This window comes from Diceros bicornis, chromosome 20, assembly GCF_020826845.1.
Source record: "Diceros bicornis minor isolate mBicDic1 chromosome 20, mDicBic1.mat.cur, whole genome shotgun sequence".
NCBI classification, from domain to species: Eukaryota; Metazoa; Chordata; class Mammalia; order Perissodactyla; family Rhinocerotidae; genus Diceros; species Diceros bicornis.
The window spans coordinates 28,896,771-28,923,033 of NC_080759.1; the positions used below are offsets into that span (position 1 = coordinate 28,896,771).

At 40.0% G+C, this 26,263-nt stretch overlaps 1 protein-coding gene across 1 annotated transcript in view; it reads left to right on the forward strand.

The window, feature by feature from the left end:
• Positions 1 to 26,263, forward strand: part of MROH2B (maestro heat like repeat family member 2B) — a 57,120-nt gene that overhangs the window by 20,396 nt on the left and 10,461 nt on the right. The window contains exons 16-32 of the mRNA XM_058564166.1: positions 217 to 358; positions 922 to 965; positions 2,867 to 2,974; positions 6,120 to 6,236; positions 8,788 to 8,895; positions 9,452 to 9,604; positions 11,907 to 11,933; positions 12,664 to 12,783; positions 13,002 to 13,081; positions 17,783 to 17,918; positions 18,013 to 18,108; positions 18,373 to 18,462; positions 18,822 to 18,942; positions 20,325 to 20,422; positions 22,782 to 22,934; positions 25,067 to 25,224; positions 25,718 to 25,844. Of these exons, the coding sequence (XP_058420149.1) occupies positions 217 to 358; positions 922 to 965; positions 2,867 to 2,974; positions 6,120 to 6,236; positions 8,788 to 8,895; positions 9,452 to 9,604; positions 11,907 to 11,933; positions 12,664 to 12,783; positions 13,002 to 13,081; positions 17,783 to 17,918; positions 18,013 to 18,108; positions 18,373 to 18,462; positions 18,822 to 18,942; positions 20,325 to 20,422; positions 22,782 to 22,934; positions 25,067 to 25,224; positions 25,718 to 25,844 (1,878 nt within the window). The remainder of the gene's footprint in view (positions 1 to 216; positions 359 to 921; positions 966 to 2,866; positions 2,975 to 6,119; positions 6,237 to 8,787; positions 8,896 to 9,451; positions 9,605 to 11,906; positions 11,934 to 12,663; positions 12,784 to 13,001; positions 13,082 to 17,782; positions 17,919 to 18,012; positions 18,109 to 18,372; positions 18,463 to 18,821; positions 18,943 to 20,324; positions 20,423 to 22,781; positions 22,935 to 25,066; positions 25,225 to 25,717; positions 25,845 to 26,263) is intronic.

Here is a 26,263-nt window from a genome sequence, read left to right on the forward strand (position 1 = left end):
ATATTTTTTCACCTTTATCCTCAGAAGAAAATCGGAGAGAAGAATTGTCTAATATCAGCTTTGATCTAGAATAAGTAAGAATAGACTGTGATGATTTGTTAAAAGATCATATAACGTAGGAATCCAGGGAATCCAGGACAATGGTAAAAAGGAAAATGTAGGTGGCCCTTTTAAATACCTCTGAAGTTGATTAGTATTTTCTCTTCCATCCTTTAGGTAATAGCTATGCTCGCGAGTTTAGGGAAATTATGTGGGGCTGGTGCAATAGGACTTTTGAAGACATTGCCTGAAATCATTCACCCGAAATTGGGAGACCTGTGGAAAACACGCATACCTGAACTCCTGCAGCCTCTGGAAGGTACAAGGGAGTGGGATCAGGTCTTTATCCAGGAAGGCAAGAACACGAAGAAATGAGGCACCACTGCTATGATTAAAGTCATTATTGTTCATTTTAGGCAATAAAAACAATGAATTTGATGTGCAAGGTAGACAGCTAGGTTTTTTCCCTTCACTCGTTATGTTCTATTTCTCTACCAAATACTTGTGCTATGAGAGGACCTGGTGGGTAACATCCTTAGCAGGAACGTTTACTTTTGCTCTGATCTTTTTCATGTATTTAGAGAAACTCTCTTTTCTTATTGTTCTACAAAGTTATTACTCATTCATGTTAGACATTAAGGTATGGTCATTTCAGCAGTTACTGTTGAAATTAGCAAAAAGTCTAGATGTTATCATGGATTGAAGACTCTCTGTCCACCTCACTAGCACTTTACAGTTGGCAACATAGTAAATTTCACCTGCAATAATCATCCTGTGTGAGGAGAAAGCTTGAAATGGAACTCCAGCACCCACTGGGGACCTGGCAAGGGAGAAATGGAGTCTTGATTTATTTGCAGTTATGTCATCAATCTCTATTTCTAGGAAAGAACACTAGTATCGTGCTATGGGAAACCATGCTGCTCCAGGTAAGGGTGGCTCCTGGACTAATTGTTGATGATGGGGTGATGAAATCAGCTAAAGTTACCCACCTTTACTCAAAGAACTAGATTCCTGGGGGCAGTAAATAACATTTCCTTTTCTTGAGAAAAGGACTAGAATGTTAGAAGGGATCACATAGGAATTATACTCTTTACATCACCACAATTTGAACAACAATCTTTAGTGTTCAATTTGATTAAGAGTTCAAGACAGTTTTGCAGGTTTTACTTACTAATATTTTTCTCTGTGTCTTTCTTAAATCTTCTCTAATTTTCAGGTTCTTTTCCTTTCCTTGCAATTGCATTCTTTTACCATTCATATAAAGAAACAGATTAACATAATTTCCACTTCTATGCTCCTAAATACAACTCCATTTCCTCCTCTGTCTGCTTCTCACTGTCTTTTTCCTGATTTCTCAAAACCAAAGAGCCTCATTGTACCCTTCTCCAGGAAAGAATCTCCTTCTCTCATCCATAAACTTTTTGGACCTTTACAACTAAACAGTGCCACAGACAACGACAAATCCCCAAAATGCTAATTGCAGACAAGAGTCAGGCATTGGCTTTACAGAGAGGATTTTGATTTCAGGAGCGTACAGGAGGTCAAGGAGCCCACAGGCAGGGAGCTTTTCATCTAGCAAGGTTTCAGTTCATAAGCTACTTACATAGGAATTAACTATGTCTTCTTAAAAATGTCAGTTTTCAGTGACCTCTATAGAGCACCTTCACCTCCCATCACCACCCCTTCCAGAATCAGAATCTTGGGCAGTGCGGGTGGGGGGGTGGGTACTTGAGAACTGACATGTTTTAAAGATTGCCACAAGTCATTCTTCTCCAATATGAGATTTGGTAGCAACTGCTCTACTCTCCTTGGTCCTTAATTCTAGGATCCACCTCTCCTCTTATATGCATGCTTCTTTTATCTCTTTCTCCCTTTCTCAAAATTTCTACCTTATTTTCCCCTGCTACCATTTTTAAATAACTCTTCTTACTAGGAAGGAAGGTCTTTTCTCTAGAGGGAAGCCTTGAGAATAGTTCCTTTTTCTCTTCCAATCTTGAGCATACTTCTAGGCCTCTTTTTCCGAAGCTGTTTGCATGTGCCTTCTTCCCTTAAACTTCCAAGGTTGTTTAATTTCTTCTCTTCAAAGGACCCACTGAATGAGTTCCTATTATGAAAATACATACAAATCTTTCCATTAGCTTTGACATTAAGTATCCTTTTCTAAGCTTAAAGCAGAGAAAATACAGGAGAAATAATAGATTTTAGAAATTGCAATGGATTTTGTCCTCCAAAAAGACAAAAACACCTTTTCATGTATTGTTCCATGAAGAAGGACATGGATCTAGATGACTAATTATGGCCCTGGCTCAGAACAATTGGTGAAAGCAGAAATATTTAGTTACTAGAGTTGAAGCTAGCAAAATGTGCCTGTACATCTAATTGGTTCTTCAAGACATTTAATTCTTTATTCCAAAAATGTCCCTTTTTTCTTAGCATGTAATAAAACAAGCTAACATTGACAAATGGAGTTTTTCCAAATATACTTAAAATTTGAAAAATGTTAACTTCAATTTAAGTTTCAGATTAGATTAGTTTCTATTTTAAGTCTTTCAGCAATTTTTACTTAAGAGGAAAAAGGAAGACATTTACATGGAGTTACTGCCACATCCTGTGAATCTTATTCTTAATGAGAATTAAGACAGGACATTACTAAATATGGCTTTTAAAATAAACTAGGAGGAAAAGTTCCAAAGTAACTAATATTTTTATGGGAAAAGAAATAATTTGATTTAATATATACTTATACGTTTAAAAGATGAAACAAAAAAGTACCAAGAAAGCAGATTAAATAGTCATGTTCGTATCTAATTTCCACTTCCTACAACAGTTGCTCAAAGAATCTTTATGGAAAATCAGTGACACAGCCTGGACCACTCAACTGAGTAGAGACTTCAGCCAGCAAATGGGCAGTTACAGCAACACCTCCATTGAGAAGGTTGGTTTTTCAGCTAAGGGATTTCAGCTTCTACCTTAAGACCTAAAATGGCTGCTTGAGTTCCACCTTGTCTGTACTGCAATCAAAAAGAGGGAGAAATCATTAGAAAAATGCTACCTTCTTTTTACCTTACATTTGACCAAAAGTTACTCAAAGGGCCACATCTGTCTTCAAGGAAAACTAAGTATAGTGCCTTCAAGATAAATACATGCCTGACTAAAATTCAGGGGTTCTGTTCTAGAGAAGGAAGAATGATGGATATGGGAAGGCAAATAGCAGTTCCTGCCTTAGCACTGGTTTAATGTCAGCTTATGTCTTGGTTTCCATTGGGCCAATCTCGTGGGGCTGGCTATGAGAAAAAATCTACTACAGCGTAACAAAAATTTAGAGCCAAAAAAATGCTCAAAGTCTCCTTCTTTCATTCCTCTGTCTCCAAATGGTCTCTACCTAAGCTTCCACATTGTAACCATCCATTCCAAAGGGAGTTTAAATCCAGTTTCTGTTACTTACTACATATGTAGCTTTAGGTAAATTACTTAACCTCTCTGGAGCCGCAGTATACTCACCAATAAAATGGAAATTATACCCATCTCTGAGGGTTGCCGTGTTATGAGGCTTCAATGAGATGAAGTATATAAAGTCCCTAATGAAGTTCCTGGCACAAGTCATGTGTTCAATAAAAATTAGATCATGGTTATATCATTCCTAATTTTTTTGCCTGGAAAAACATTTCCTAAGTCATCAATTCCAGTATTAAGTGTCTCTTCTCACAAATTCTTTACAATCAATCTAAAACGCTGCTATGTAATTTTCAAAATTCCCCCCACTGATTGGCTCTCTAATTTGATGCAGAGTACTAATTCTCCAAATTGGTCTATCAAGCCTGCAGACACATCTTCTTATACATGAACAAGCCTTGTGCATCTCACATGATACCATTCCTCCAACAGCTTCCAGACCCACAAGATTGGTCCAAGATAATGGTGGTATGGGGCGGCAGAACAGTTCAAGCAATGAGCTCCCTAGATGACTCTCAACCATTACATTTATCACCAGAAAGGAAAAGCGTGCGAATTAGCTTTAGCTGCATAACAAACTACCTCTAGTTGCTTAAAATAACAGCCAGTTATGTAGCTTACAATTTTGCAGGTTGGCAGTTTGGGCTGGGCTCAGCTGGGCAGTCTTCTGATCTCAACTAGTTTCACTGGAGTGCACTGGGGATCGGCTGATCTGGGATGATCTTAACTAGGACAGCTTGTTTCTGTTCCTTGTGATCTCTCATCCTCCAGCAGGCTAGCTCAGGCTTGCTCTCATGATTGTGACAAGATCTCTTGAGGTCTAGGCTCAAAACAGGCATGCATTCCCTTCTGCCACATTCTATTGGCCAAAGCAAGTCACCAGGCCAGCCCAGATTCTAAGAATGGAGGAATAGACTCTTCTTGATGGAAGAAGCTACAAACTCCCATAGCAAAGAGGCATGGATAGAAAGTTTGTGGCTATATTTGCAACTGATTGTATTTTTTCTCAGTTCTGAATTCTTGACTTCTGGAATTCCTTGCCAATTCCCAAAGTAGGAATGCACTATACACTGAACGTGACCAAATTCAGCAGAGAAGCACAGATCAGCAGTACTGGGAGGCACTGAGGCTAACCCTTTACACACAAGTCATATTTTTCCCTTCATGACATCAATTTTTTTCACAGCACAAGACTTTTCCAGACTCTTTCCTGTACTTCTCCCAAGGTGGAGTTAAATAGACTCTAGCAGCTTTGGCCTTAATTTTACTCCAGTGTTGTACTCAGTTTTCCTCATTATAATTCCATTATCATGGGGGCTTTTTGCCTGAACAACTAAGAGTGGAGTCAGATTCTCACTCTGATCGAGGCTACTCTCATTCTGGTAGTTGTTCCACCTGTTTTATCACTTCATGTCCCCCTCTCATCCCAAGTCAGACTGATCTGTACAATTCCTCCTAAATGTACTAATTCAATTCCATCTGTTACTGCTCGATTTTCCTTTCCTCCTGTGCCATAGATTCCTTCTCATCAATAATGACCACTCAATAGCTATAATCCTTTGAGCTCTGCAGAGTCCTTGGAGTGGACCTCCAAGTGGCCAGTTTTCTCTCCTGTATGTGCCAAAGTGGACATTCTAAAGAAAGAGTTGCCAATCTGGTATTACATAGCTGTATATACCACATATATTAAACATATTTACATTCAGGCATGTGCTGCGGTGGTCAAATACAAGCCACTGCTGGGCTGCCCCACTCCACTTGTCATAGCTCTAAATCTTTCATGACTTCTAAAGAAAGATGATAGAAAGCCACATCTGTCCTACTTGCCGCTTTTCCATCCTGGCACTGCAGAAGTAACCAGGATAGGGCTAGCGTAATGAATCCAATGTTCAAACCACCTCTAAGGGAAGTAGAAGCCACAGAATGATTCCCCACCTGCTCCCTCACCAATGTTCGCCCATTGGGCTCTTTCCCTCCCCAATTTACTCAGAGTTCCTTACTAAAGACACAGTGTAAATGGAGAGGTTCCTATGTGACTTTTCTTTTTCACCCTTAACGCTGTTCTAACAGCCCTTCTGGACAACTCACTCTACTCCTGGGAGAGAGATATGGTAGAGTGTATAAAGTGTTATTTTCAAAACTATTGTAGGTTAAATCTCCCACACTATAAACTAAGTTGATATACTTTGGAGGTTGAGAATATCTGATGACATCTTCAAAATAACCCTATTTTCATTGAGCATGTTTATTCAATAAGCATTTATCAAGCAGTTATTAGCTACCAGGGAATGTACACTGGCAATAATCAATAAGACCCTCTGCTACCAAGGACTGAAATTCCAAGCATAGAGATGAAGAAGAAAATAAAAAAATGACAATAGGGAGTGAAAGGCATTGTAATGGCGGGGCACGGCCGTTGAGGTGTGCAGAAGAGCACAGGTGGAGGACAGAGCCTGGGGGAAAGAACACTTTCAAGAAGAGATAATACTTGAAGTGCATAGTTATTAAGCAGTCATTAAGCCACCCCAGTTTCTTTCCTTCGGATGACTGTTTTAGCTCTTTCCACTTTTCATCGGAGTCTTGCTTTCCAATCTTTAATGTTCTGACGCTCGTCCTTTGTTTTCCAGAGATTCCTTTGGAAAGCCTTGGGAACCACCTTAGCATCCTGCCAAGATACAGACTTTGTAAGCTCACAGATTAAGGAATTTCTGATTGCTCCCAGCCAACTGGGGGATCAACGACAGGTGGGGCTCCTTTCTCTCAGTTTCCTCTTAGGACAATGATAATTAATTCCATCCAGAAAACCTCTGGCAGTTCTTATGATAATGTCTCACTTATCCAGAATTATCCACAAATACATTCAGAATAGTCCAACAGAATTTTTCATAAAAATGACACTTCTCTGTTAAATATCAATACTTCATTATTTAACCAGCTTTGTGAAAATACTGAAAAATGAATTTCAATCATTCTTACTTAATGAGAGTATCTTTAATACATCTTGGCATTGGCTTTATATCTTAAGAGCATGAGTGGAAACATAAAAACCATTACATTTACAAGCAAAAAGTAACCTTATAATACCACTGGTTTTCAACCTAGAGAGAATATAAGTAACCTGGAGAGCTTTTGCAAGGCACTTTTACGTATTCTCCACCCTAGCCTAGGCCAGAGAGCATATGTGAATGTGGAGGAAGGAGAGGTTGTGTATCTACAAAAAAAAAAAAAACCTCCCCAGGCTAATAAAGACTGCCTAGTATAAAATAAATTATTTTATTTACTGTGTTGTGTTATATACTCTCTTCAGAAATTCTAAGATTTTTAGGGTTCTTTCTCCTATAGTAAGTGCCCAGAAACCACTAGACTTACTGAACTTTTGAAACTGCTCTTATATTGCTATTATTTCTTTTTTTCTTGTCAGATATTCAGTTATCACCTATTGCTCTTAATATTATTTCTAAGACCATTTTCCCCATCCTAGTTGTCCTTTTAATTCTGCCATAGGCTAGGAGACAAAGTAAGTTTATTTTATATATAAGCATACAACAAGGCTGTCATTCAAAGACTGAGGGTTTCACAACTTTAAAAGACAAACTTTGTAACATCCATTTGAGCTTCTCAAATTCCTTTTTTACTTAACTTCACTTCAAGTTCTTAAGTCTGTCCCACACACCTGAGTCACTAAGTAAGTGACCTCTGGATGGGTGAGGTGTTAATACGTAACTTGCTTAATCTCATGAGCCCATTGACTTTCCATCTCCTAAGCATGACTCACATAAGGCCAGAGTTCAGATTCCAGCATCAAACTAGCTAGATTCAAATCTTGGCTCCACAACAGACTATCTATATTTCTCAGGTGCCTCCAAAGTAAAACAAGGGAAGATAGAACCTTTCTTAAAGCTCCTATTCCTAGAGAGTGCTTAGTGAGCAGTTTCAGAGGAGGAGAAGATTTGAGATTAAGATTGGAACTGTGAGAAACTGGAGAGAGAAAACAGGCTAAGGGAAAGTAGCAGGGCATCTGTGCAGATTTGAGGGCCCAGTTGGGGTTGAAATCATCTTCTATTGCCACTGACTGTCTCTGTGGTATTTTTCCCCAGCAGCATACAGCAGACTAGGTGTAGGGATAGGTGATGGGTAAATTGGAGAGTCAGATTTATCCAGGGCTTGGGTTTTGCCAGACTTAAATGACAGAAGGACAATGAGATGTAGATCACAGAGTGGAAAAGTTGGGGAAGGAGATAAGAAGTTAGGAAGACGGATTGGGAGAGAAGAAACACAGAACATTATGGGATGGGAGGAAAGAGAGGATAAAAGACACAGAGAGGTTTGTATCTTAGGCCATGACCAAGGAACACAGCAATGTCAAACTACGAGCCCTTAAAGAATTCTTCCAAGCATCTTCTGGTGATGGAGGTTGTGTGGCCAATATCTAAGGACCAAGAACAGTGCTTGTTGAGACTTTGGTGACAATGGTCTAGTCTCTGAGTTCTCACAGCGGCTCTAGCGGGGTTATACAACCAAATGAAATACAACAGGATTCATGAACAAATTGCCAGAAAGGTACTGTGGTGAAATCAGCCTGGGGCAAGAGAATTGGAGAAGGGACAATATGGGTAAGGGGAATATAATCTTAGGGTGTGCAACAGGAGCTACCAGCATTCAAAAATTTAACCACTTAAGATATAATAAACTTTTAGCAGCAGAGTGATCCTTTGAAAATGTCAGTCAACTCTAGCTCAAAAAAACTTCCCTGGGCTTCCCACCACTCTAAGATTAAAAATCCAAAATCATGAACGTGGTCTAAAAGGCCCCACTCAAACCAACCCCTACCTCCTCTCTGACCTCGTCTTGCCCTGCTCTCCTCCTTGATCATTCACGTGGACCTCCTCGGTGGACCTCAGGGCCTTTGCACTTACTTTCTCACAGTTTGGAACTCTCCCTCCCAGACAGTTGAATGGCTCGTTCCCTCACTTATTTCAGGGCTCTGCTCAATGTCACCTGTTAATGAGGCCTTCTCTGCAAACTCCCCCTCAACCTGCAGCAGCTATTCTCTTTTCTTATCTCCATAGCACTTATCACCATCAAACATACTAACATACATTTACATGTTGACTGAATTTATGGGTTTACTTAATGTCACTTTCCCAGTTGTACACTCCACAAGGATGGGGAGTTGGTGTGTTCTGTTCACTACTGTCTCCCTAGCACCTAGAAGAGTGCCTGACACACAATAGATGCTCCATAAATATTCGTTTAATGGTAAAGCTCAAAGTCTCATATCTTTTCTGATTTTAGGGAATAACATCTATTTTAGGATACTGTGCTGAGAAACACTTTGACATTGTTTTAAAAGTTCTTAAAACATTCCAAGATCGGGAAAAGTTTTTCATGAATCGATGTAAGGTAAAAAGAATCATCTTCTCCTCCAAAGCCCCGGGTGATGACAAGGACAAATGGCACTGATTCCTTCAATGAATATCCCATCTCTATATTATTCTTACTCCTGCCCCCAGGTCTTTATTCCAGGTCAGAACTGCCTGAGCCCAGGCAGAGTAGAATGACCAAATAGGTAACAAGTCTACTCCATTTCCTGTCACTAATGCTGACCTGGAAGGTCCTAGGGAGCCCCATGTGTGCCTAGGTTTGTCTCTCCACCAGCTGCTCAGGCCTCGTGGACAGTTTCCATTGTGTCCACTCTACTTCCCCTGAAGGAGACGGACTTAATAAGTAAGAATTAACACAAGCCCTCTCACAGGTACCTCTCTTAAAGCCCAATAGATCCACAGCACAGTCCCAGGTGTTTCAATTTGGTTAAAGCAAGAGCATCAGTTTTAGACTGATTTTAATCATCCCAGTCCCACTTCTTAATCTCTGTAGTGGTCCATCGGATTAGGGAAAAACATGAGAGAAAAAGAAACTCCTTCAGTCATATTTTTCATCTCTCCTTCCTTATCTTCAGGGTATTTTTTCTGGGAAAAAGAGCCTGACCAAGACTGATGTGATGGTAATCTACGGGGCTGTGGCCCTCCACGCTCCCAAGAGTCAACTCCTCAGCAGGCTCGACCAAGACATCGTCTCCCAAGTCCTGTTTCTTTATGGCCAGTGCTCTCAGGTAATGGCCAAGACAGGGCTGCCTCATTTTCCAGACTGGGGTGACCAAACCTTGGAGGGGCTCAGCTCTTGAGAATTTTCATGCTCAAAGGATACGGGCCAAAGGAAATATAAGATCTGGTGTGTTTGGAAGATGAGAACATATGGGAACAGAGAAATTCATTATGAAACAGGGTTAGGTAATTTGTTTCTTTCCTAAAGCCTTGGGTAGTTCATGTCTTACCACTCCCGGATGCCTTCCTAGATCAGTTGTACCTATAGGGATCTCACCCGTCTTTGAACTGAAAACAGTTATTCCTGTACCACTGTAGGACAGCTGGCTTGTTACTTCCTTGTAATAGTCTCTGAAGTGTTAACTAATGGTAGTTGTTTAACCTTTTACATGGTAATATTGATAAACCACCTAAAACAGTGCCTCACAAATGGTAAGTGTCACATCTATATTTTTAAGTGAATAAAATATGTCATTCATCAATCTACTCAATCCACCTCACAATGTACTATTTTCCCCCTCCACATTCATCCCAGCCACCTTGATCATCCTTGATGCTCCTCAAACATACCAAGAATGTCCCTGCCTTGGAACCACCAAACGGAGTTGGAATTCATCTGAGCATTTCTGTCTCCCATAGGACCTTTTTGTATCTTTAATAAAGTGCTTTACACATATTGTCAATTCAGCCATTTTGCTGGCTAGTACCAAGTTAGCCACCTAAGAATCACCCAGGGATCAATTTTAAAATATAGCTTCCCAGAGTCCTTTTCCAGAGAGGTTGATTCAGTAGGTCTGGGGTGGAGTCTGATATCTTCATTTTTAAAAGTTTTATGAATGATTCTTATCCATGGCCAGATTTGGGAAGCTTTCATTGATTCCATGCACATCTGCTTCCCCCATTAGATTGTCAGCACCTTCATGTTAGGGACTGTACATTATGCTCCCTTGTCTCCCCTTCTGCGCTCTCCCCAAACCAACTATTTGATAAATCTGTGCTCTTGACATGTATTCAAGCGTGTACATGATAAGAATGGAGTCATAGGGAGCTCATGATATCCTAGATATAAGTATATGCTGGTGGAAGGGTGGAGGGCAGTGATCTTCACACTTCAGTTGCATGAGAATTACCTGGAAAGTCTGTTAAAAATAGAGATCCCTAATGAATTGCAGTCTTCAGGGATGGATCACTTGTATTTTTAACTTGCTCCTCAAAAGGTGAGTCTGATGTACCCAAAATTTAATAAGCACTGATGAGAACCGAAAAATCACAGAAAAAGATGTTTTACATTACATTAATTTTTAGTCCATGGTTGAGAAAAATTATGATAAAAATAAAAGAGGGAGATAAAGATGTTTTCAATAAAGATGACTGTATACTTTTAAGGTACAGTCCATTCTGCTATAACGCAACATATGCACAAGATGATACAAGAAAAACCATAAGGAATATGGGGAAAACGAAGTGAGAGGCACAACATTCAAAAAACCCCATCAATGACATATTAAAAAACAGGAGTCTAATTTTTAAAAAACCAGTTAAGAAATATATAAATACTACAAAAAATTATGGCACTTTTTCTTGAAAAACACTTGAGATCAGTTGTGAAAATTGCGAGTTATTATGAAATGGTGGCGGGAAGGAGGGTTATCTGAAATCTGATGGACAGTTGTAGTGCCAGATTTGGATGGGAGTGGCTCATAACACATAAACAGAGCAGCTGGCAGATGGCTGAAGCTGTGCGTGCGCGTGTGCGCCCTTGGAGTCCTCCTACGCCGCTCAGTTCAGCTGCTGCACCATTTTACTGTCACGGACAAAACTACGCAAAAGCAAACGCAAATTTAGAATATGCTAAAAGTATTCCCTCATATATCAATTTCATCGGAACAGATTTGCATTGTCAACACCAGCGTTATTGCAGAACCGACTGTATTCTCAGTTCCAAAGTCAGCTGCCCTATTAACTTTCATTGTGTAAGTTTTCACTGCCCCTTCCCCCAAGAGCCTTTTCCCTTTTTCTTACAAAGGCTGGTAGAGCCTCTTTAAACTGACTGTGAAGCCTGAAAACCAAGAGGCTTGAGTTTTTATGCTGCCTTCTGTAGCTTAGTCACGACTCACCTAGGGGAAAGAATCTGCGAATGTACGAGGTCTCACTTTGAAAACGGAGGAGGAGGTGGACAGCCCCGCCCCTTGGCAAGGCTCCAGGTCCTGCTTCCCTATTCTCGTTCCGGCTGAGGGCTGGGTGTTTCTGTTGGGGTGAGGGAACTCTTAACTGCTGCTCTAGTGTCTGTTTTCCACTTTGCTTTTTCAGGTTCTGGGCATGTCTGTGATGAACAAGGTATGCAATTTATTTAAAATATTTGAATACATATATTTGTATATAATATATCTGAATACAAATCATACTCCCTGGAAGGGCAGTAAGCATAGATATCCTCTTGATTTGATTCCAGAGGAAAGGTTCCCAATAAATAATGAATTAATCCAATTCTGAAGCCAAGATCCCTGCGCCTAATCTAGGACACAACAAGGGGCTGTATTTGGTTTCTGGTGGTTTGGAAGTTAGGCTGTAAACAAGAGCAGCGTTTTTAAAATTGTAGGTTGTGACCCACCAGTAGACCATGAAATCAATTTAATAGATCCAATAGATCACAACCAGCAAATGTTTGGTGATGAAACAAGATAAAAGAGAAATAGAAGAGTACATTGCATACAGCAATAAGTATCATAAAACTTTTGTTTCAGTTATATATTATATATAATATATTTTGTGCATGTAAGTACTGGGTGGAATTGTAAACTATTTGCTACTGTGGTTTATGGTCAAAAAAGTTTCAAAGCCACTGCTGTGAAGAAACTTCAATCCATGGGGGACAGGGAGGGATTAGAGATTGACTTTCACTTTTCAACTTCCCTGCAGTTTACATCTTAGACTCAGGTAGGGACTGCGAAAGGAGCAGAGAACCTTGCTCCTCTCTGGGCACGTATTTCAGCCCTAGGTCAAATGTTTATAGAACCAGGTGTGGTGCCTAAGACTTTGCCTTGCACCATGAATCATTTTCCTTTAGGACATGGATCTGCAAATGAGTTTCACAAGAAGTATCACTGAGATTGGCATTGCTGTCCAAGATGCTGAGGATCCAGGGTTTAAGTTTTCCTACAAAGAGGTGCTGCTGGGTTACATGCTGGTGAGTATGCGGGGAGGACGTGAGCAAGGCCCTGAGAAGTCCGTTACCAAGAGTACAGGGCTGTCTTTTTAAATATTGATAAAACTCGCTAGTGCCAAGGAAGAGATCCCTGCTATATTTCTGCCATAGGGCACCCAATGGTCCAGTGAGGTTACAGCTGCGTCTAGAAACTTCCCTGGTCCTTTCTGAGACATTTCACCTCCTTGTTTGTGTTGCAGGACTTCATCAGGGATGAGCCCCTGGATTCCTTAGCTAGCCCCGTTCGGTGGAAAGCCTTAATCGCCATCAGATATCTCAGGTAGAGAATTGTTTGTGGTTCTTATCAAAAAAATGTTTCCTCTCCCATATCCTCCTCCTGATCAACTGACTTATCCACCGGCACACCCTCCCAAAAAATGAACCCAGTTCATCAATGGGTTATTTCAAATAGGGGCTTTTTCTCTTTCCAGAGTTACAGAACTGACTGAGAGGCTAATTATTTGATGACTGACAGGGCCTAGAGAGCTACTCAGAGAGTCAGATTTATTGATAAATGAGGACTGAAATTTCTGTGCAAAGAGAAATTTCTCTTCCTAGATCCTGGCCTGTGGGCAAATTTTAATCTTCCCATTAAAAACTTGTGAAAGCCTTAATCACATCCTAGTTGGTTAGCAACAGTAAGCCTGAAGAAGAAAATAATTTTAAGCAAATTTTTAAAATAATATTTTCCCTCTGCAGTAAAAGAAATAAAAATTCACTGTTAAAACGTGGAAATATAGCAAGTTTTTAAAAATAATAAAAATCACCCTGAATCCTCCCCCTATTGTCAACATTTTGGTATACTTTCTTCAAATCTTTATTTCTAGTCTTCCATCTTGATCACAGAGTTGAGGTTCTACTCTGCATATGATTTCTCATCCTGCATTTTCTCACTTCACCTTACATATTTCCATATTATTATCAATTCTTCACAAACATTATTCTTTCCTCATTAAATTTTTTTAATTGTGGTAAAATATACGTAACATAAAATTTGCCATCTCAGCCATTTTTAAGCATACAGTTCAGTAGTGGTAAGTAAATTCACATTGTTGTGCAACCAATCTTCAGAACTCTTCTCATTTGGTAAAATCGAAACTCTATACCCATTAAACAACAATTCTTCATTCCTTCCTCCCACCAGCCCCTGGCAACCACCATTCTACTTTCTGTCTCGATTAATTTCATACTTTAAGTACCTCATATAAGTGACATCATACAGTATTTGTCTTTTGGTGCCTGGCTTATTTCACTGAGAATAATGTCCTCAAGAGCGATCCATGTTGTAGCATGTATCAGAATTTCATTCCTTTTTAAGGCTGAATAATATTTCGTTTTATGTGTATACCATATTTTGTTAATCCATTCATCTGATGGACATTCATCTGATGGGTTGTTTTCACATTTTGGCTATTATGGATAATGCTACTATGAATGTGGGTGCACAAATATCTCTTCCAGATCCTACTTTCAATTCTCTTGGGTATATACTCAAAAGAAGGATTGCTAGATCAGATGGCAATTCTATTTTTAATTTTTTGAGGAGCTACCATACTGGTTTTTGTAGCAGTGGCACCATTTTCCATTCCCATCAACAGTGTTCAAGTGTTCTAATTTTTTCATATTCTTGACAACACTTATTTTCTGTGTTTTTCTTATAGTAGCCATCCTACTGTGTGTAAGGTGGTATCTCATTGTGGTTTTAAGTTGCATTTCTCTAATGATTAGTGACTTTGAGCATCTTTTCATATGCTTATTGTCTATTTGTATATCTTCTTTGGAGAAATGTCTATTCAAGTGTTTTGCCTGTTTTTTTTTTTAATCAGGTCTTTATTTTTTGTTATTGTTGAGTTGTAGGAGTTCTTTACATATTCTGGATATTACCCTCTCGTCAAATATAGGATTTGCAAATATTTTCTCCCATTTCATACATTGTCTTTTTACTCTATTGTGTTCTTTGCTGCACAGAAGTTTTAATTTTCTTGTAATCCCACTTATCTATTTGTACTTTTGTTGTCTGTGTTGTTAGTGTCATATCCAAGAAGTCATTGCCAAATCCAATATCATGAAGATTTCCCCCTATGTTTTTTTCTAGGAGTTTAATAGTTTTAGCTCTTACATTTAGGTCTTTGATTTATTTTGAGTTGATTTTTTTAGATGGGATAAGGTCAGGGTCCAACTTCATTCTTTTGAGTGTGGATATCCATTTTTCCCAACACCATTTGTTGAAAAGACTGTTCTTCCTCCCATTGAATGACCTTGAAACGCTTGTTGAAAATCACTTGACCATATATGCTAGAATTTATTTCTGGGCTGTCTATTCTATTCCATTGGTCTATATGTCTGTCAGTTTGTGCCAGTACCACACTCTTTTGATTACTGTGATTTTGTAATAAGTTTTGAAACCAGGAAGCGTGACACCTCTAACTTTGCTCTTTCTCAAGATTGTTTTGGCTATTTGGGATCCATTGAGATTCCATATGAATTTTAGGATGGAATTTTCTATTTCTCCAAAAAGTGCCATTGGGATTTTGATAGGGATTGTGTTAAATATGTAGATTGCTTTGGAAATTATAGACAACTTAACAATAGTCAGTACTCAAATCCATGAACATGGAATGTCTTTCCATTTATTTGTGTCTTTAATTTCCTTCAGCAAAGTTTTGTGGTTTTCAGTGTACAAGTCTTTCATTTCCTTGGTCAAGTTTATTTCTAAGTATTTTATTCTTTTTGATGCTATTGTAAATGGAATTGTTAATTTTCTTTTTGATTGTTCATTTTTAGTATATAGAAATGCAACTGACTTTTGTGTGTTGATTTTGTATTCTGCAATTTTGCTGAATTTGTTTATTAGCTCTGATAGTTTTTTTGTGGAGTCTTTAGGCTTTTCTATGTATAAGATCATGTCATCTGCAAACAGAGAGAATTTTATTTCTTCCTTTCCAATCTGGATGCCTTTTATTTCTTTTTTCTTGCTTAATCATTCTGGCTAGAACTTCCAGTACTATGTTAAATAGAAGCGGCAAAACCAGGCATCCTTGTTTTGTTCCCAATCTTTGCAGGAAAGTTTTCAGTCTTTCACCATTGAGTACGGTGTTAGCTGTGGGCTTTTCATATGTGACTTTTATTATGTTGAGGTAACAAATATCATTTTTATGGCTGCCTAACAGTTGTTGTATAGATATGCCTCATATTACTTAACCAACCTCCTATTGCTATATTTAATTGTTGCTTGTTTTTAAAAACTATAAATAATACTTGGGTGAACAGTTTTGTGCAAAAAGTGCTCTCTGAACTTTTAGTTATAAAAGTTGATAATTTGGTTCAGTAAATAGCATTGAGTTTCATCCATGTATCAGGCCTTGAGCTAGGTTCTAAAAGCATAGTGTTGAACAAAATATGGTCTTGCTCTGAAGGAGTTTTAGCCTACTGAGGAAAATATATGCAAAAGGCACCCACATGATTTCTCTAAAATATGGCAAGAAGCAAGATAAGTAAAGGCACAAGTTGCCAAGTTTACGAAGATGAGGGAGGTTTGAAGAAAGCTCAAATAAATAAACCTTGGAGATGAATTAAGAATTAACCAGGATCTAGAACAGTGTTGTCAAGTAGAAATATACTACAAGTCACATATGTCATTTAGAATTTTCTAGTAGCCTCTTTTAAACGTGTGAATAGAAATAAATTAATTTTAATAATCATTTTTTAATCTAATACATTCAGTATATTATCATTTTAACATGTATTCAATACAAAAAAGTAATGAGATAATTTACATGATTTTTTATACTAAATTTCAAAATCTAATGTGTTTATAATTACTACAGCATAACTTAAATCAGACCGGCCACAACTCAAGTGTTCAACAGCCAGATGTTGATAATGGCTACCCTCACTTGGACAGGACACCTGTAGAACTTGCAAACTAATCTCTAATGATAGAAAGCAAATCAGTGGTTGCCTGGGGCCAGGGTGGAGGAAGAGATGAACTGCAAAGCGGCATAAGGAAAAATTGGGGAGTGATAGGAATGTTCTATATTGATTATAGTGGTTGTTTTATGGGTGTAAAACTCATTTAATTGCACTCTTTAAATGGATGCAGCTTGTTGTGCATAATTATACCTCAATAAGTTGATTTTTTAAAAAAACAGTCAGCCAGATAATAAAGACGAGAAGACTGTTCAGCATATATCAGCACATTTAACATTTTCAATAGAGTTGTCCCAGTTGGTACTGACTTCTACTCCTCTGTGACAGAACCAATTTCACCCTGCCCTGACACTGTCATCATTTTGGTTTTCTTTGCTAATTTGTTTGCTGATAAGTGGTATTATATTGTCTTAATTTACATTTAATAAGAAATAGGTTTTTTCGTGTTTATTGAACATTTGCGTTTTCCCAAGTTATGTCCAGGTTTGTTCATATCCTCATGATGTCGCTAGTAATGTCAGAGAGAAAGAGAGAGAGAGAGATGGAAAGAGGGAGGAAGGGAAGAAGGAAGATTCCAGTACCATTTATTCACTTGTGCATTCATAAGAACCTATAGTACGTGTGACACGACATGTAACACAAGAGAACATATGAAATTGATAAAACTCACTGCTCCAAACTTAGAATGTCTCTCTCTCTCACACACACACACACACACACACACACACACACACACACGAGTGTGGAAGAAAGAAGTAGGTTAATGTTACCACAGATCATATAATACAGGGTTAAGTAATGCAAAGCAAGTGATGATTTGTTTATCACTCTAATAAGTTGGAACTGAGGCATGTTGACTATGCTCACCAGTACAGTCTGACTCTATGTCCCCAGTCTCTCCCTACTCCTGTCACTACCTCCCTCAACATCCCAACAAGTCACAAAATGTATCTGACCCCTTCAAACGTGATTGGAAATCCTTGGGAACTCTAGTGGGTTATGTTTTGTCTGTCATCATGATATCCATTCCTCCACGTGGTTCTCGTTTCAGTAAACTGAAACCTCGGCTTTCACTACATGACCATCTTAATATACTTGAAGAGAATATTCGGAGGCTGCTGCCTCTTCCGCCTCTGGAAAAACTCAAAAGTGAGGGCGAGACGGACAAGGACAAGGAGCGCATCACTGTATGTGGGCGTGAGGCCTGAGGAGAGTGAGGAACTGCAGGGGGCCTTCACGCACCCACCTCAGCCTGACAGGCGCACTCACGTCTCATTTCAGTTTCTCTACGAACGATCCATGGATGCTCTAGGAAGGCTGCTACGGACCATGATGTGGGATAACGTGACAGCAGAGGACTGTCAAGAAATGTTTAATGTGAGTACAGCCTCCGCTCAAACTGATTCCCGTATTCCCTCATCTGTGCTCCAGTGCACCCCTCCAAACCCCTCATCCTCTTCACAGGGAGACGTCCAGCCTGACCCACTTAACCTACCCTGTAGGGCCAGTCCACTTAAACAATGTGTGGGGGGAAGTGAGCACCCTGTTACGGAAAAGGCAGAGAGAGAGCAAGAGCGAGAGAATGCGAGTGAGTGAATACGAAGAATACTAAGGAAAGGACGTTTATCCTTTGACCAACAGCTTCTGCGAATGTGGCTTGTTTCACAAAAAGAGTGGGAAAGAGAAAGAGCTTTCCAGATCACGGCAAAAGTGCTGACAAATGACATTGAGGTAAGTCATTCCCTAGAATGAGTAGATTTCACTGCTTGCTACCAGCAGGGATCTCTGAAGCCTCTGGAATCCAAAACTCCTGCATGATGACCTCCAGTCCCAGGATGGAGCGCTTTCCAGAGAACCACCTGAAGGGTCTCTCCTAGCCCCGGAGTGCAGCAAGCACTCATGGATTAAGCTATTTGGTTGTCTTTGCATGCTTGCTTACTCTTCCACTGCCCTTAAAGGGAAAGGTCAAGATTCAGTTTCATTCTAAGGACCTGCAGGGAGAAAACAAGGAACTTAGTACTCGGTGTTAGGAATATCCTAGGATATCATCAAGCCGCCCCATCACCTTGGGGGCCTCCTTTGTCCTGCAGGCACCAGAGAACTTTAAAATCGGCTCCCTCCTCGGCCTCCTGACTCCTCACTCCTGTGACACCCTGCCCACCATCCGCCAGGCAGCTGCTGGCTCGGCTATTGGTCTGTTCTGTATAAAAGGTGAGGTAAAGATGAGAAACCCACAAAGGAAGAAAAGATATCTATTTTCTTTTGTTCTCAGTTTTTCTCCCTGCACATCTATGTCTCTCTCTTTCCTCTTCTCTCTCTCCCCCCAGTTCAGCCATTTCTGAGTTCTAATACTTTAATTATATCACAGAATTTGTCTCTCTCTTGGATCTTTTTTCCTGGTGGCTCTGTTTTTCCTTTTTTGAAATAAAGATAACACCACCAAAGCATCATAAAGATCCATTAAAGTAGGTAAAATGTTTTGAGAGTGTCCGATTTAAATTGCTGAGCAATTGGGCATATCAGCAATGCTTCCTCTATTACATGGTTTTCTTCAGGAGGAAATTGCACTATTATTCTGGTGCTAAGTGACTTTCAAAGTTCTCTGAGAGATGACTTTGTAGAGGTTTTTCCAGCTTGCATAACAGGACCTCTGTCTGCTCTCCGAGTACATGTGAATAATTGTCAGTATCAGTAAATGTCAGGAACATTAAAATCTCAGTCTCAGGCTGAAACCTGGGCCTCCTGTCCAGGTTAAATCAGCAGGTGTTTCACCGAGGACAGCCCTGTGTTATGTGTGCATGGTCCTACGTAAACCAGGTACAGCCGGGAGCACTCAGTCTAGCTTTAACACCATCTCAGGCCTATGTTCTTCTCTTCATTCATTTAGGTACTGAGAAAATATATATTGAGTGCCTTTCCATGTGTCAAGCACTGTTCTGATGCTGGGGACGCAGAGATATTACAATTCTAAGATTCACATAAGAAAAGTGTGTTAAAGCCGAAAGGTGGGATTTGGTTGGGAGGGTGGGGTAGTCGAAAAAACTATTCAGCACAGCCAGAAGAGAGATGAAATAGGTCTGCCTTTATAAATTGTATCGACAATCACTTACACAGTTGCTGATGCTCTGATTACAATAGTTACCGTTCCATTTTCCCCAAAGTAGCTCACTGCAGAATGGAACTCCACAGAGACAGCAGTACAGTGGAGTCGTAAGAGCCTGGGCATTGGTGTCAGTCAGACCAGATTCAAATTCCAGCTCTGCTATTTTTACTCACTGCATGACCTGGCCAAATGGCTTCACATCTCTCTGCCTCAGCTTTCTCATCAGCAAGTAATGGGAGAGTCTACCTGCAATGATCTTTATGAGTAATAAATCAGATCATTGTATGCAGAGTATTTAGTGTGGGGCCCAGCATGTAGAAACTACTCAGTAGGTGTTTGCTCTTATGCTCACCATCTCATCAGACAGGATTCAGTGCATTTGTTAAAGGCATGCAACAGCTGAATTAGTGTCACATCGAAATATAGCCAGCTCCTTCAACCCCTGTCAAGTCTTTGAACTCTTACATATGTCTTCCTTTGTTGATTCCAGGCATTCGCCTGGAAGTGGAAAGACTGCAGGGTTTGCAGGAAGGACTGCAATGTGATGATGCGCAGGTCCAGATCAAGATTTCTTCTAAAATAGCAAAGGTAATAGATACAGAGGACTGGCCAAGGGAGGTAAAGATGATCCTGGGTTGATTTTCAAATGAGTAAGCTGTGTACCCCCCAGTACCAAGGAGGGCAATAGTCTGGCCATTCAAGCTGAATGAAAGACCTTTGTCCTGTCATTTATTAACTCTGGGTACATGTGCCCAGTTGACACCTGCTAGCGATCATTTTCTACTCCGGGAAACCTTGTGAGCCAAGAGGCCCTCTTCAGGGGGAAGGAGGCAGGGGGTCGGAGCTGAAGGAGCAAGGGCTTTGGAGCGGATCACATACGCTCTTGCATGCACTACTTGAAGCTCAGTCCCTTCATCTTCAAAAAAAAAATGCATAACCTGCCTCTCAGAGTTGTTGTGAGGATTGGTCGACCAATTCATTCATTTATTCAGTTGTTTATTCATTCACCTAAGGTGCCCTGTGCATCTACATGTGCCAGACTTTGTTCTAGGCTCTAAAAATAGAAAAAGACAAAATGCCTGCCCTCATTGAGCTTGCATCCTTGTAGACGGAGTCAGCCAAATAAATATCATGTCAAGTGTTATAATTGAGAAAAATAAAGTCCCGTAAGAGAATAGAGAGTAAGGGAGGGGTGATCCCCTAGAAAAGGCCACTCCAAAAGAGAGAACCATGGAGACATCTGGAAAAGAACATTCCAGGCAGAGGAGAAACGACAAGAGCAAAGGCCCTGAGGTGGAAAAAGAAGTGGGTAATGAGATCCAAGAGATAGCCCAGGGCTGACTGAGGTGCCTTCCAGGCCTTTTGAAGGACCTTGGCTTTTACTCCAATTGAAATCAAAAGCCAGCAGAGAGTTTTGATTTCAGGGCCACTATGTACAATTGTGCCCTTTGTGAAATGCACAAGGGCACTGTCATGTGAGGCAGCATCATTCCTAATGTAGACATTGTAGATTTGTATGTGTATTACGGCAATGACAGAAGACACAGATGACAGTAAAGGGTCCAACAAAATCAGTCATTATGACAATATACTTACAGAGAGAACTGAATTGTCTTGAGGTCAGGGTGCCTTTTCCTAATTTGCAAAAGCCCCCTATGGGCTAGTGGTGGTTCTGCAGGGAGAAACATGATTGGACTTAGTTTCTGAAGTGTCATCTTCGCTGCTGTGTTGAGACTAGAATATAGGCTAGCAAGAGTGAAATTAGCGAGGTCAGTTTGGGGAAAGCTACAAGAATCCAGGCATGTGATTAGGAGGCTTGGACTAAGGTGGCTGCAGCAGAGATGACGAGAAAGTGATCAAAAAGTGAGGAAGATGCCAGTTGAAAGACAGGAGAAAACATGTGTCAAATGCCTAGGAAAGCATCTGACGCATGATAGGTGCTAAAAAACATGAGTTCCCTTCCTTCCTTTTTTCCTAAACCAACATCCATCCCAATGTGAGAAACAAACAGATAACCACTGAGCTTGGACCCCAGACAGGCATTTGGTGTTACATAGAACAGATGCAGGGATCTAGTCTGATCCTGGAACCATGTTAACTCAGAAACTGACTAGGGATGTGCGGCTACTCCTGAAAAGGAACCATTCCTCTCAAGAATAGTTCAACCAAACGTCATCAGGCCACTTAATACGGGGGGAAGTCAGTTGTGAGTAGGAATGTTTTCATATCTACAAACTCATAATCACGAACATCTTGCTCGGGTAAAACCCCAGATAATGCAGCTGGAATTCATTCAGACTGCCATGTTTCACCTCCCTGCCTGCCTTTTCATTAACACACACGCGTGTGTGTGTGCAGTTCTCGTACTTAGAGACCAAAATTGCAAAGTTTTTACTTTCTTAATCTTTTATTGACTACTCTTAATATTGAAACATAGAAGAGCAAAAGACAGGACTCATAATTATTCATGCTGTGAGGCACCTGGTGTCTAGCATGGCACTAAGTACATGTAATAGATTTTCCTTAATTCTCAAGTCTGAGCTATTCTTTGGCAGATGCGAGATATATTTCTATGATATATGAAATGTATGCAAAACTATTTTACAACATATAAATTGCTATGTAAATATTATGCATTATTTTTCCCTTATTGATTATATACTATAGAACTTTAGACTTGGAGAGGAAATTGCTTAGCAGGCTTGGGATTCAATAGATATGAAATGATAAAAAGGCAACTCCGGAGAAAGTTTGCTTAGAGTTAAAAGGTCATGCCTATGTCCTATTTTAGTATGTTCTCTAGTTTCTAGGGCCCCAGTCATATGCTAACTGTTTGGAAAGTCCGGTGGTTTCTCATATCCTAAAACAAACAGTAGCAGCGTGTTGCAGGTGTCCAGATATGAAGTGAAGTGGTTGATAACATGAGTTTTTCTGGGTGCATTCTCAGATTGTCAGTAAACTCATCCCAAGTGAAGAAATTCTAATGTTCCTGGAGGAAACCCTGGATGGTCTGGAGAGCCTCAACCCCATGTGTACAAAGGCCTGTGGCATATGGATGATCACCGCCCTGAAGGAGCAGGGAGCTGCTCTGGAAGATCAGGTGAACTGACAGCCAGTTTGAAAACTGAGCAGAATTCTAACACTTCTGAAATGCCAAGTCGGTCATCCCTTCTCAGTCTGTCCTCTGATGGGCAATAGGCAAGAGCGTCACAGCCTCGAGAGGTCTCAGCAGAGACCCAAGTTGTGTATTAACAGTCAGGCTCACGTTGAGTGTCTGTGTCAACCTGTCTCAATTGCCTCTCTAGTCTGTGGTCATAAAAACTTTCCGAACTGTTGCTCTCTGGCCAGAGGAAGCAGCTCTGAACCAAAGGCATTGAGATTATGGAAAACTGGATTTTTAGATCTGCAAGGATGAGAGCAACCATGTGAATGCCTTTGAGACGGCCACAAAGGGCCAGTAGAGTTCCTAATCCCACTGCCACTCTTCAGGCTGCTCGTCCACACACCTTAGGGTTTGTTTTCTGGTAAAGAAAGCTGTCATTGGGGAATTGATTGAGGGCCAAGTCCTCACTCCTTCCTCTCAACTGGAAAGTCAAGCAGAGTGAACAGGATTTAAATTCAGGAAGCTTGGTTAAAAGTTTCAAATGGAGATGCTCTATCCTCTCTCTTTAAGTCAGAAACAGAATACAAGCAATTAAAAGACAAATAAAGAGGAAAAAATCTTTAACTCAATGAAGGCATCTCAAGGAGAAAGGAGAAAGAAATTGTGATCCCCACAGCCCCGAGCCAACCACCCTAAATTAAAGAATTCTCCAAAGCATGACTTTTAGAAATGATCTCTGTGCTAATTACTTTCCACTCAATTTCTTCAAAAATATTTATGGAATACATACTGTGTGGCAGGCACTGACTAGGCATGGGAGAATCAAAGATTGAAAAAATTGGAATGTCCACGTATTTGTGTGTTTAACATAAAATGAAGTTATTCACATAATAGGTAAAGGCTTACAAAAAGCACTTATATCCTCTCCAAGAATCACTGAAATGAGACTCTGTGGTAATCATGTCATGTTTCACCTAAAAATATCTGTCCAAAATAAGCGAGAGCAATGTCTACTAGAAGTAAAGTTACTTTAGCTTAGAGACATGCTCTTCTCCATATCAAAAATCCAAATGTATAATATCATTCCCTACTGCCCATAGATTAAGATCCAAATTCAGAAAAGTGGCCTTCAGTAACTTCTAGGATCTGGCTTCATCTTCCTTTTATCAAGTTATCTTCCTTTTATCATCCTCATTCTTTCTGTGCTCCCAACTGGACTATTCTCGTATTACAGAAATCTTTTCTGCATTTGCTTGTGCTCATACCATCATACTATTTTTTTATGTAGATTTTATTTTTTTAGATCCATTTTAGTTTTACAGCAAAATTGAGCAGAAGATACAGAGTTCCCATGTACCTCCCGTCCCCACACATGCACATCCTCTCCCACTATCGACATCCCCCACCATAGTGGTACATTTGTTACAACTGATGAACCTACATTGACACACCACATAATCACCCAAAGTCCATAGTTTACATTAGGGTTCACTCTTGGTGTTGACAAATGTATGACACGTATCCACCATTGTAGTATCATACAGGATAGTTTCACTGCTCTAAAAATCCTCTGTGCTCTGCTTACTCTAATGATTTTGATTTTACATCCTTACCTGTGTTCTTTCTGATGGCATTTTTCCCTACCATCTCCACCTTGCCCTTTGAAATTGCTATATATCCTTCGAAACCCAGACCAGATGTCCCTCCAAAGCGACCTCAGTTACTTCTGGATTCCCCTGTCAGTCCTGTGTACATCTCATATACCATACACAGCCTTGTGCACAGGCCTTTGGGTATATGGCTGATACTCTTTATTAGACCACTCATTCCTTTTGAGAACGGGCTACACTTTATTCATCTTTGGTAAATTCCCCACAGTGCCGAGCATAACACCTGGTATAATGCAGCCTGTCACTAAATATTCACTAAATTGATTTAAGAATAAATACCCAATTCATCAATAATCCTCCTGAGCAAGAGATAGACCATGCATAGAATTGATTATTGTTTTTAACATTATTTATAATTTATCAACCACCCATGCATAATATGCTGACCGTACATGCCCTAAGTCATTCATGCAGAGGCAAAATGGCAACTTATTGTTTGATTTGGCTTTTTCTTTTTAGCTGTTGGAGATCTTGAGCATAATTTACCATCACATGCCAGTCCTCAGACAAAAAGAGGACAGTTTTCAGTTTATGCTGGAAGCCATCTCCCAGATAGCCAGCTTTCACATGGATGCAGTTGTTGCCAGCCTTTTACAGAAGCCTCTCCCCTTTGACAGGTAGACCCTCTTTTCCCGGGAAAGTCCACCCTACAAGACATTGGGGAAGAATTTGGAGTTTGAGAGAAAGATAGTAAATAAATGTTGAGAACATCTCACCCAAATAATAATTTCAAAAATGGTGTTTGAATCACAAAGAATGTTTTTCCAAGTGGTTTTCATATACATATCCTCATTGAATGATAAGATTTGTTTTTTAATACACCATGGGAATAAGTGAGTATTAGAAAGTGAATATATCTCCTCTTTCTAGTTGCCTAGCATATACCTATGGGAGAGGTTTCTATCATGATGGACCTTAATAGACCTCAGTAACCCGAGGCCAGGATGCTGGATTGTTAAATAAAGCATCCTGATTCTTGCCAGGCATGTGAGCATGTCCATCTGGCCTTAAAATTTTGATTAGACATAATGTGGTTTTAAAGTGAATTAGATGGAAAAGCTCATATTCCAAAGAGTTGCGCCTTATCAGCTTTCTGCCTTACCACCCTAGGGACACAAAGACATTGTGGAAGTCTCTGGCTGAGAACCCAGCCTCCAGTGGTAAGCTCTTGCGAGCCTTAATAGACAAACTGGAGAATGGATTAGAAGATGACCTAGCTGGAATGGATGCAATTTCAGTGAGTTGGACAACCCATCACATGCCTGGAATTGTGCCCCACTCCATGATCTGTTCCCACCTGAAACTTGGTGATGTAGCATTAATCATACGTCTTCCCCTCTCATATGCTGATTTTAAATTGACTCCAGTTTATATTGGACAAATATGGCAGTAATTTTGTCTAGAGCTGGTACTTTTAGAAGCAAATTTCTCATCAGCCCAAAGAAAATCTGTGTATCTACATTTCCCAGTTAGTCTTCAAGATTTCCAAAGCACCCTTTTTTGTGGAAAGACTCCAATGCTGGAAAAGATTTCATTTTACCTAACCAGTGTCCCCTGGCATTTGGAGCCACCCAACATGGCAGTCCTGAGAGAGAAAGAGAGTCTGAGTTGAGAAGTTTCCAGACAAATAAACCCTCTCTTTTCTGTATGTTTTTA